Here is a 12729-nt window from a genome sequence, read left to right as displayed (position 1 = left end):
CTTGAATCTTGCAGTGAAACTGAGCTTAACAGATGTATTCTGTGTCTGTGAGCGAGGGACTGTGAGCTAATATGGATCGTGATATGAATGAGGAGACATATTCTGCTTATTTTAAGGTTCATAATTTTACTTTGGGTTACTATTAGAGCAGGTTTACATGCTTTAATGCTCAAAAACACATCAGTTTCCTCATACTGTCCAGCACTGTATTCCCTGTCTGTTTTAGCTAATGTCTCTTTAAAGCACCCTGTCCCGTATACGCCACTCTACTGATTGGTCAGCTCACACACGCCTGAGCCAACACTGCTCAACATGTCTCCGGCAACGTTTTCAGCTTCCAGTCAGCTTCACTTCTACTGTGAATATAGGCATGAATTATGCAGTTATGTGTGACAAGATGACTTAGTGTGATGTGAAGTAGTCACGGAATGAAAGGCTGGACTACTGACGAGGCGTTTCAGGAGCGGGGTTTTCTGTGGGAGAGAGGAACTTGTTTGTGCAGACTTTGACCTTTTTAACTTTCAAGACCTTTCACATGCACAAGAACCTATAAAACTCACTGAAGGAAAGGGGGGAAAAAAGGAAAACGGATAATAGGTCTTCTTTAAGACCAAGGGGAACTATTGTTATATTGATAAAAAGATTAAACAAATAATACAAAATCAGAATGTATAACAAGATCTGTTTCCTTTTGTTTTTCAGTGCCTTTGAACAACAAAGCAAATCAGTCACTTCAAGGCCCGCTGGTTATGATTTTAATGAGCTCTTTTAGCAAAAATGGAAATAAAATATTCATAGTTATGGTTTTGTAAGTGAATAATCACCTGAAACTAAGAATCAATGTGTTTATTGTTAGCTGAGTATTAGCATTTTATGTCTACAAAGGGAGAGGGTCCTCATGCAGTGAGAGTCTGCCATGTTTCAACAGTTGCCCAGAATGGACAAACCAAACACTGGATCTAGAGAGGGCCTTTTAGCTCTCACCAAAGGGAGGATAAAGGGAGGGCTATGCATAATTTATGCCTAGCGGCTAGTTTGGCACGGAGGAATTGATCAAGCACAGCGGCTCTGTTTGTGGTACTGGCTTAGGCATGTGTGAGCTGACCAATCAGAGCCGACTTGGTATTCGGATGGGGGGCCTTAGAAGAGAAAGGAGCTAGAACAGACAGAGGGGGAATACAGAGCTGGAGCGCTGGACAGTATGGAAAAGTTTAATCTTGAGCACTAAAGCACGTTTTCTACTAGTAACCCAAAACAAAATTATGACCCTGAAAATGATCATATGTCTCCTTTAAGCTGCACTTATGATGTATATGATCAAATGTTTTTAATGAGAAAGGGTTCTCTTGCAGTAACAAACCCACAGAGACATCATCAAGCACTGTATTTCCCTCCAGCTGTGCAGAGTGATTTAAGCTCTCTTGTTTGTTGTTTTGGTTTTACGGCCAGCTCCAAGTCAGCGACTACTTGGGGAACATATGGAGCTTTAAGTATCTTAAGCACTGCTAAAAGAAGTATATACTTGGAAAGTCAGAGGAGACAAACAACCTACATAACAGTGTAGTAAATATTGACTTGCGTTTGTCAGGTAGCAAAAAGCACGACTCCAAATGAATGTTAATGTTGCTCTGCACCCGCTGGGAGTGTAAAAAGGCGAACGCACAATAACAACTTTGAAACGTGATTTGTCTGTTTTTACAGCATGGGGCCAAAAAAGAATCGATGAATCGACTTTTTTAAAAGTCAGCAGTCTGGCAACATGCAAAACAGGCAATTAAAGCTTTTAATCATTACACACGAATGGGAGAAATTTTTGTATGTTTTTGTAGTACTTCATGTAACCTGGAAGAAATAATGGTTATAGAAGCAGCTTCAGGAGTTGAGCCCTTTGGATAAATACAGTGAAACTTAATTCTTCTCTTTGCTAAAGAGGGCAATTTCTGTTTGTCATATATAATTCACAATGGTGCGTGTGATATTTATCTCCGTGATAAATTGCGAGGCACTGTGACAAATCCGCCGCGACAAATGCACACATTTATTTTTCTTTACTACAATTCACGGGTCTAGTTATCTCCCAATTGTTTGGTAAAACCTATTTGTTCAAGCCACTGACGGCGAAATGTGTGGACATGTGAATAACAGTTTCACTTTTCTAAAATGAATGTTGAAATATTTTTTTTAAACAAATGTTTTCTCACCCTAATACATTTGGAGAGCAACATATCAGCACGGTCAAGTGAAAAGGTGTTACTCCACTTTTCATGCTGTTGGCTTTTTTGTTTCCATTTCCACCATGTGCTTGGTAAGTTTTACGACCTCTGAAACCCATCCAGAAGCCGTTTTGACGTTCCTGAAAATGCATGGGTATCAGTGGGGAAATTGGCTTGTTTATCTGATTTCCTGGAAAGAAAAGTGTGTTTTTCGAGATGTGAGATATTGCTCTTTGTAAGGCCACAGTAGCAGGCCCGGCAGGGAGGATTTGTAATGTGCCCATGGCAGACCGATGCTCTTTTTATATAATGTCAGAGAAATACAGCGCTGACCTAAGCTGCAGAGAGAGCGGAGGAGAGTTTGAGTGATATACTTCGAGCAGTGAGGAAAAGAAAGATCTACAATAGACGTGCAATACGCTGCAAGAAATGCACAAAATGTAGTATTGCGCTCGATGTCCTGAATAGGAACCCACAGGAAAACAAGGCTGATGGATACCGGCTTTATCATAGACGGGGAGTAAGACAGCAGCAACACGTCAGTGTGCGTGCATCGCAGGACAAAAGGGGTCCAAATCAGAGCATGCATGTGTCACCGAGTCTATTTCAGCGGCTTTGTACTTAAATTATTAGCATCTCTGACTGTCCAGAGAGCGTGAGAGAGGAGACGGAGAGAGACGATGACACGAAGAGAGCGGGAGAGAAGAAAGTGGGGTTTTCTTGTTAGACAGCGCCCTGGGCTAAAAGAAGCTGACACCTTGACTTAAATTATTAACGTGATACTTGACTCTTCATTCACTTCTGCCTGTACATCTCTCTTTCTCTTCACTCTATCTTCGCAGCGGCACTGCTCGGGTTTGAGTCCCTGTTGAGCGTGTGAGATAAAGGCACTTTCAATTTACATCTATATGCCCCGTAGCCAAAATTAATGTATTCACAAAGGCACGTACACAGATGCACAGCATAAAAAAAGGCATTATCCCTCATTAGCACATTATAGACAAAGTAAAATGCTTAAATGCATGCCTAAGTGAGTAAAAATGCTTTGTTATTGGGATTAATTGTTCTCTCCGGTGCATCCAGTGAGATTCAGTTTAACTAGAAAACCCTAAGGCCGTGCAGGACAATTCAAATTGTGTGTCCACAGTTTTCCTCCTGGAATGAAATTTCCAGTGTTTTATTTGTGTTTTTCCCAGCAAAACGGCCACCGTCTTAGTGCTTTCAGTAACTGAGGCTCCTCTGTGCCTCTTCAAGTCTGACTACATATCCCGTATATATATGTTTGTGCAGCAAAGTGTAACGGCAAACATCCGTCTTGCTGCATGTTTGATTAGTCTCCTGACACGAGCACGACAAGATTGTTTACAGTGAGGAATTCGATTTAGAACAATATTGGCCCATATTTAGGGGCCGTGTTTAAGGGCTTAAAATGTTTTCTGTCCAACGCATTTATATTCATGCAAATATTTCGACTATATTGCTTTTTTTTCTGGATTCAGTTCACTGAGACTCTGCAATCTTACTTCAGTCTTGAAGTGGTTGAATGTGGTTGTATTGAGATCCAATCACTTCTTTCATGATTGATGCGTAGAATAGAGTGTTAAACTCGGTTTCCACAGGCAGTTTACCTCTAATTTTCTTATTTCATTCTTCTTGTGTATGTTAATTTAGAGTGATCGTAGAGCAGCTTGAACAATCAGATTAGAAAACACATCTCACTCTCACACCTGCTTAAAATGCCAACCAGGAAACAACACTGCAATTGCTGTTGTCACTAACCATCTGGCCTTGCCACAGGAACGCAACTACACTTGTTGATTTACAAACCCTCTGTAGTGTGTTTTTTTGCTTTCACAAAAGTAGCTGTGCAACTCTTTAAAGTCTGAATCTGACTTGCTGGCTTTACACTGTGCTGATACATCCATAAAACTAGAATGAGTACACACCTCCTCCAAGGCTCAACAGTCCCCTCTTGTACTCACTAATGGATACCAGCCACCTAAATAAGTCAGATCCGTGCATTATTCCCATTATTTCCCACCAAAAGCTAACCAACTGACGAAAAAATCCACCAACCAACCAGCAAACCAACAAACTCAGAAACCAGCGAACCCAACAGCCCACCAACAAACCCACATATTTGAAGGATTAGCATCCAATCAGTTGACACATCCCTGGTTGGCATGGTCAGCTCCCAGATGTGAAACTGTGCAAGATGCCTTGGGTGGCCCAAATGGTTTCAGTCATTGTACTGTTGTGGCAAGAAAACAACAAAGGGCTATCCTTCACCTTGACTGTTTATAACTTGAAGTTGTTAGCCAAATGAATAGACAGCATGGTTATTCGTGGGATTAGCCTTGATGCTCTGTCAACTTATGTGGATCTATTGACTGATTAAGAGCAGCATTGACTTATTCCCCCTGGGGATGAAGCAGTTTGATTTTAAAAAACAATGTGCAGCCAGCCAGCCAGTCACTTAAACACAACAGTCAATACTAACAGCTGCATCGTCTCGTGTATATGCTTGGCCTGAAGTGTAAAGCGGTGGCAAAGAGGAACTTTAAAATGTGATTTGTTCACAGTCAAGAAAGATTTAATGAATAGAGAGGAAAAGTATACACAGTGTAGATATTCCCGACAGTGTTCGCACAATGGGGAGTTGGCAAAATGGCTCAAACAAAGAAAAAAATTCAAATAGAAATGGTTGATTTTGTTTTTAACGTTCCTCTTTTTATCACCTTCTGTCGAGTTATCTTCATGTCAGTTTTTTTTAGAACCCTCGCTCACAAAATGACACAAAAATTGCTTAATGCTGAAGTTTTACTTCTGTTGCAGAAATAATGAGAGTCCCTGCTTTTATGGGCTTCAGTAAAACATGTCATTTCTGTCGCCCACTTTTTGTCGATGTGTTTGGAGGAAGTCCTTATTTTGTGTTTTACTGTCAATGCGATTTTCTGGTAATCATGCAGACAATGTTCATTTTTCTGAAAGCGGTGGAAGAATGCTCTTTGTAGTGCTGCATGTATCCTGTCCTGTGTGGATTTATCTTGAACATTTGTCGGTTATTAGTTAAATTCATTTCCCTTCACAAACAGCTCTCTAATCAATCAACTGTAATGACACAACAGCAGTCTTCACATTTTGATCATGTTCTATAAAATAGATATAAAACCTGCGTTTTAAATTTATATCGCATTCATTTTTCTGCAGCGTGTTATTAACATGCACATCAGAACTTTTACATCTACTCCAGTGACACTTGAAGTGCTGATGACCAGCCATAAGCCTTTAAAATCAAAGGGGAGCGCCGGGCTTTATGAAAATCACAACCTGGAAATTGGGGCTTTGAACCTTGAAAGGGCATACAGGTGTAGAGGCAGTGTGTGTGGGCAGCACTGCACATGACGGTTTCCTTTCGCTTTAACGTCTCATACATTTACAACATTATGCCGGCACTCTCTTTCAACTTGGCCTCCGTTTTATGTTGAAAAAGATCACGCCATCACCTCGGTGAAGGATATTTCTGCGATTAAGTCGTACTTTGAAATATTAAACCCAAATTGAAAAATTCATTAGTGTCCACTCACAGAAGTAATTTAGCATTCAGCTTGATGTCAAGAGGTATTGATGTGTAAAGTGTAACAGCAGTTTGACATCTGCCGCTTCCCTGTTGTTGCACTACAGCTCGGCTTTTCCTCTGTGTTTTGTTTTTTGTTTGCTCCTGTCACATTTTACTCACTGCGCGCTCATTTTTCACTGCAGTATATCCACCGCAGACCTCTATGGAGACAGCATAATCATGGCTAGAAGGAGGGAGAATCAATCAATCAATGACTTTTGTGCATTCTAACACAGTTATAATGCCATAAATCATAAAAATGAAAACACAGGTTTAATTTCTTGGATTTGTTTGACAGAATTTGAAAAATATTGAAATATTTTTATGCTACTTACAACCCTAGGGGTTACAAAATGTCCATCATTTGGCTGTTGCTCTTTGACAGGGTGTGGTTAGTGCAGAGCCAGTGGCGGAGGATGTTTGAGGGACGGGGCGAGGAAAAATAAGGGCACCATCTGTGTGCAGGAAGGGCAGCCTAGAGGGCACTATATCATGTTTTATCGACGAAACGGGCACCAAAGAGGGCACTTTCGCAGCTTTTTTTTTGGGCAGGTTCCCCCTCAGACTCGATGCGTTCAACGATCGTAGGCACCGCATTGTAACACCATTTTTACAGCAACTTTGTTATGGATGGCCCGTTCACTCTGGCTGCTGTAACATAAGCCGTTTGTCATTCTACAGTAAAATCATCGCACATTTTTTCTACCATGCTCTATAGAGGGAATTATACATTATTTTGATCATTTCCAGTCACTGCAGGGGAACAAGATTGCTTTGAAGAATGAGAATAAAATCCTTCTTGATAAAATGGCAAGTTGTAAAAGGCTAAAGGATAATGAAAAAATACTGTTGGTTGTAAATGTTGCATATCTACATTTGCTGGAAATATTACCGGCATATCATCAGTATGGCACAACATTGTTATAATTATCATCTCAAACTCATCCTGCTCTTCCAGCTCTCGAGGGGCTCCATATGTTGTAGTGTTGGACAGTCCTCACTCTCCTCTTCACATCGCCTCTCCTCCCTCTCTGCTCTCTTGCCAAGTGGTTTGGAGCGATGCAGCCTTTCCGTTTCGAACTCATCTCATGCTTGTTTTCTCCCCTCTCATCTCCTTAGTTTGCTCTACTCGTACGTCCGCCTATAATCGCGTTCCAAGTGTGGGTTAATTTGTGCTAGCGTTGTAGGCACTAACAGATATGATGCTCTACGTTTCTGTATGGTCTACTTTACAATCCACTAACAAGTGCTGTGAGCTGAGAAATCGTCAGCCAAATTTATCTCGGGCAGATTATTAAAATAATTTGAAAAAAGATGGTGATAAGACAGACTGAGAATCACGGGACAAAGGTCCACGCCTGGATTTGCACCCAGCACACTGACACAATTCAGACCAATGCACCCCTCCTGACACACACCTCCCTTCTTCCCTCCCTCTCTATTGACCTGTGAAGTGATGGGTCCATGATCTGTACAGTTGAATCTTACACCCTCCAGTTGGCTCAGGCAATCCCTTGTGCCATGACTGTTGTAAATGAAACTGTGGCTGTCCATAATTGACACATTTGTTGGCATTTCTTGCAGAAAGTTAGCTGAAAAATGTCCAAAAAACAATCATCCACTGAAAATAGTGAGACAATAATGGCACTAATGAAACCATTCAATCTTAAATTGACAAATTGTGCAGGTTTTCTTGCCAACTGCAGCAGAATCCAACGTAATAAAGTTTTATACCTTCTTGATGTATTTGTACCCCTCTCTACCTCCAGATTATATGCACTTGGTGTTAATGAACAATTATTCTTTGCAATTTGCAGACTTTCTCTTCAGCATTTTAGGTAGGACATAGACATTTTAGGTAGGACAAGACATTTTCTGTTAATGTTGTTCACGCTTTGCTCCTCCGTCCTGTTTCCTCTCAGGTCTTCCGAAGCGGTGAAGGCATGGGCATCCGTCTGGACAGCGCCTCTGCCTTCCAGGGCGCTGTCATTTCGCCTCACTACGACTCCCTGCTGGTCAAAGTCATCGCCAGCGGGAAGGACCTCCAGACAGCGTCTTCCAAGATGGGCCGAGCGCTGGCCGAGTTCAGAGTGCGAGGGGTCAAGGTAGGACGTTCAGCCACGTGTGCAGCCATTTCCTTAAACTTTCCTGTGGTTTGCTGTCAAGCTGGAAAGCAGGCAGTTGTCCTAGACCCTGAATGCCTGCTGTCAAAAAAAGTGGCTCTTCTCATGTCAAAGACGTAAATGCGATAGTGCTCTCTGAATTGGTCTGCTGTGAATGGCTCTTGGAGCCCATCTCAAACTGTTTAAGCCAGCCTAGCCTGGTAAACGGTGTGATGCAGTTAAAACTGAAAGAGTTATTGAAGGTCTCTGTGTACTGATTCAGTTGCAGAGTACAACAGGTTCACTGTGAAGTGGCACTCCAGCGTTCTCAAACACTTCTTACATCTCTGTGCCACCCATCTGGTTGATTACATGCTCTATATAAGCGGTTATTTCTTAGATTTCTGATTGAAAACATACTCCGTCAGCGTCTGAAGCAGCCAGATCCTTCTGTGCAAAAAGATGGAGACCTTGGAAAAACATTCTCAGCAGGTGCAAACGTTTGTTAACAGACAGCAGCGGTGTCAGCAAACGCCGGTGTTGACAGACTGAGAAGGTGGAGGTGATTAAAAATAATGAGCTACATGGCTTATTCATGTAGCAGGCGTATGAACAAATGGTGTTATGACCAGCATGCCTTTCAGTAAATGTGTTTATGTTTTGTCTCTTAAATGGCTTATTTAGTAAGTTTAAGTGGTAATTTATACCATTAATGTTTACCCAAAAACAGTGAGGTCAGCACTGCGCAAAGATCCGACTTGGATTCTTTGGTATTGTGCGCTTTTAGTTCGGAAACGCCTTGTAAACATGATAATGATGTGGCACACAGTGTTGAATCAGCCAGACTGGGGAGATGTTTGTTTTTTTGTCAGCATAATGAAAGTCACAGAGCGACGGACCTCTGCAGAAGAAGTCCGGTCGGCTGACATTTTGTTCAAAGCCAGTTAATTGTTGAGTTGTTTAGAAAGAAGCGAAGAGAATACTGACACGGTTATCATTTTGATTCCAGCTGTCTTCACACACATCGTGTGCACAATGGCATTTCTTCATTTTCACCCTGCAATGACAAACTAACAATCTGCTACCGCGCGTGCCTCTTTTTTTCCCGGCACTGAGGTGAAAGGTGTGATGAGCTATTAACAAAGCTGCTCCTAAAAGTTACAGCCAAGGTTTTGGATGTTTTTGCTAGTGTGTGAGGTTTGAACATGATTTTACTATTTTCCTACTGGTAAGCTGAAAAACCATTTAAATCAATTGAAGAGACACAAGCCAGTCTCAGTGAAGTCTTATTCAAAGCTGAAATGACATTTATGACTTGTTATTTTCTTTGTAAGTGAGTGAAAGAAAATGAGTTTAAGGTTTAGGTTCTCCTTCTGTCGTGTAAATGAATGAGATTGAATACAGTTGATGTAAATGAATTTGGAGGTGTGACTTCACATCCATAGATCAGTGTTGGGTTTTCTTTCCATTATAGCCATTATATAGTATGAGAAGATAACTGGTTGTGTGTATTTATTTAATATATACACTCGCTGGCTGCTTTGCTACAATGCTGACTTTTGATTGACACTGTCAGAGAGGTATTAAAGGAGACTATTTATGTTTTTTAAGTTTTTCCCGCACCTTCAGTGTTTTATATGTTCTTGTGCACGTTAAAGATGTTGAATGTGAAAAAAGTCAAAGCCTGCATCAACAGAAGCTCCTCTCTCCCACAGAATACACTGCACCTGAAACGTCTCGTCAGTAGTCCTGCCTTTCTGTGACTTTGTGACATCACACTACGTCACCATATCCCGATTGGCACGTAACAAGTGTTTTAACACAGCTGCTCTGGTGTTGTCAGAGGTGCTCGCTCAGGCATGTGTGAGCTGGCTAATCAGAGGAGACTTGGGTACTCGGGAGCGAGGCCTTGAAGAGACAGAAGCTAAAACAGAGCGGGAATATAACAGAATATATAACAGAACTGTTAACTACTATTATATTAAAATAAAATGATGACGCTAAAATTGAGCATACTATCCTTTAATTTACTGAGGTTGTAGTTTGTGTTGTTGATGAGGCCTGACTGCAATATATGGAGAGGTGGCCACCCTATTAACATAAATGAGAGGGGTAGACTATTAGAAACACCTCTTAATATAATGCACTCAGGTGCAACGCCACCCACTGCGACCTCAATAATAAACATAAAGTACGGTTATTAACTTTCTGACAGTGTCAACAAACACTGGCTTTTTAAAAGTCAGGTTTCCTACCTGTAACGAGATGAAAACCATGATAAAGGAGAATCGCTGTAGCCAGCGGATCCCAAAAAATTCTACCGGCTCAGTCGTAGCGCTTCCTCAGTCTGTTTTGAATTAGTCATGATGAGGTGAAATTGCAAGTCAAATTGGTCTTCTCAACTCTAATTTCTCATTTAACTTGGAGTGCACTTTACAAACTGTCAGCACAGATTTTGAAAGATTAATTTTCCTGTCTTGATAGAGTGAGAAAAGTGTTTGATGTTAGCCGAGGCTTGAGGGGCTTGTGGACACTGTCCTTTGTCCTCGCCGCTGAGGATTTGAGTAAACACGCTCTGGGAAGTCAACCTAATGTCCCTCTCCTGCAGCAGCTACAATTAAAATCAGCCTGTACGACGACTGGAGATATTCAGTGTAGAAACGTAATTTTCTTTTCTTCATTTTTTTGCAAGGACGATACGGCACATAAAGACAACCAGCCACACTGTTGGCAACCTTGGTGAGTGTGCTGATCGAACTTGAGGTGGAGAACTGCAGTATATTCTGACAAAAGCTTTACTGCGCTAACATAAGTAGAGAAGAGTACTTTGATGGAAAGAATACAAGGTCTTGAATTAACATGCTTCTTTTAAGGCCACTGATGACAAACTTCAACCATGGCAGCTTGAATTTGAAGTTGTTAAAGTCAGATAAGTGGGTTTAATGTCGAAGAGTTAAAAAATCCAAGTACTTGTCAGCAAATTGTCTCACAGTCGCAAAAAGCAGACGCTTCTCTTTTTGTGCTCATTGACGTAGATGCTATACTTCACCTTCCTTGTCACAGATTCAGACGCCATTGATCATTTCCCCACTGTTTTTTAAGGTCTACTTATTGTAGACCACTGAATTATCCTGATGTAGTGTCCTTGCAAAGAATATTAAAACATTCAAGTCCATTCATACTATCCGAGATGAATCGTCAGCTGGTTAACAAACTTTTGATCCATCCACCTTCCTCGCCTCCTCCTGTTTTTACGATTCTGCATGAAAGCATCCATTGCCAGCTTGAAAGCACACATTATGTATGATGACACACATTTACAGCCCAGGTTTTCTATCTTTCCAGCTATTTAGCTACACCACCTGGCATCACAAGTTTAAATGTGTCACTGATTAGCTTTCTACAGTGAAAACCAGATGGGCTTTGGTTCCTGACAACCTGGATGCGTACTATAGAATATGACTTATGAAAATGTTTTCCTCCTGCTGTAGATGTTTGGTTTTCTGCTGCTATCGAAAAAGTTTTGGCTGGAATAGTTTACGCTGCGGTGTCAGTGAGTCATTCCTCAATTCCCCGAATGTTTCCTGAAAGCTAATTAATTTCATTTAGCTGATATCTTGTGGATAAATAAGCACACATGGTTGGCTTGATTTTAAGTCTTGAGGATCCAGCGCTTCTCCCCGTCTCTGTGCTCGTGTGGCAAAGGTGAAAAATGAAAATCTTGTTTACACCAAGGATTATGGTTCATTGTGTTCTTGTTTTTTTGTGAGCCACAGCCTTGGTGAGTCTTGCTGTGTTGGAATGTCACCAGTAAGAAGCCAGAGAGCTGGCAACAAATCCAAGGCCTATTAATGCTTTGGTCTGCTCAAAGAGATATGACGCTGAAGGCTGACCTCCTCATAACTCCAGGCTCTTTCTTTCTCCCAGACAATAAATCTGAGATGGACCAAACTCTGCTTTTCAGATTATTTTTTGGTGGCTCCTGTAATCATGTCAGTCCCTCAGCACCTTTTAGTATATAACCTTTAAATTTAAGCGAAAAAGCCTGAACGCCCCAACCAAAGCTTGAGTTACTTGGTTGACACTTGACAACATGCTGCTTTCCTCAGTTGTGTGGAATTATGTTTGGCATTTCAGAAAGCTGTTTATCGCCTTCTTCTGTATGTGTGTGTGTGTGTGTGTGTGTGTGTGTGTGTGTCTTTAAGCATTTTTGTGGGTGTATTTGTGCAAGGGATGAGCCATGTGTGTTGAGCAGTAAAATGTCACGCATGCAGTTGCAAAAAAGAGAACGAGGGGGGCGGGGGAGAATGACGGACAGGAAAGTGACAGGACATGAGGCACGAGGGTAAAGAAAGATGGATAGAGGAGCGGAGGGAGAGCGGCAAAAGGGCAATCAAGATGGCGAGTGTGTAACAGAAAACGACATGCGGTACGGTCCATAGAGGCTGGTACACCTGTGGCTGTCGCGTTTGTGTCTGCACTGCATGGTTACATTTAACAAACAAATCAGAAGCAAGACTTAGACGCAGTCCTCATGTACACAGGTATTTATGGCAACAAAAACAGTCTCCATACAGACGGGCGTTTAGCACATTTCAGAAATAATCTCTGTTCATGCCATCACACTTATTAACAGACCTCATTAACGGACGCTGGGCATGTGCCTGCCAGGGTTAACTGAAAGAAGATTGTCTACTTAATTACAGAAAATACAATGAATGCTTTTTAACTTTTACTGACTCTCTTACCTACTTACTTTCTTTTACTTTTACTTTTTATTATCTATGTTACAAGT

At 41.4% G+C, this 12729-nt stretch overlaps 1 protein-coding gene across 3 annotated transcripts in view; it reads left to right on the top strand.

The window, feature by feature from the left end:
* Window positions 1–12729, top strand: part of pcxb (pyruvate carboxylase b) — a 297628-nt gene that overhangs the window by 131648 nt on the left and 153251 nt on the right. For all 3 annotated transcript variants that reach the window (XM_084343541.1, XM_084343543.1, XM_084343542.1), the window contains exon 12: window positions 7755–7937. In XM_084343541.1, coding sequence (XP_084199667.1) covers window positions 7755–7937 — 183 coding nt within the window. The remainder of the gene's footprint in view (window positions 1–7754; window positions 7938–12729) is intronic.

Source organism: Pagrus pagrus, assembly GCF_965226575.1.
Source record: "Pagrus pagrus genome assembly, chromosome: 22".
Classification (NCBI taxonomy): domain Eukaryota; kingdom Metazoa; phylum Chordata; class Actinopteri; order Spariformes; family Sparidae; genus Pagrus; species Pagrus pagrus.
This window is presented reverse-complemented; position numbering and strand designations above follow the sequence as displayed.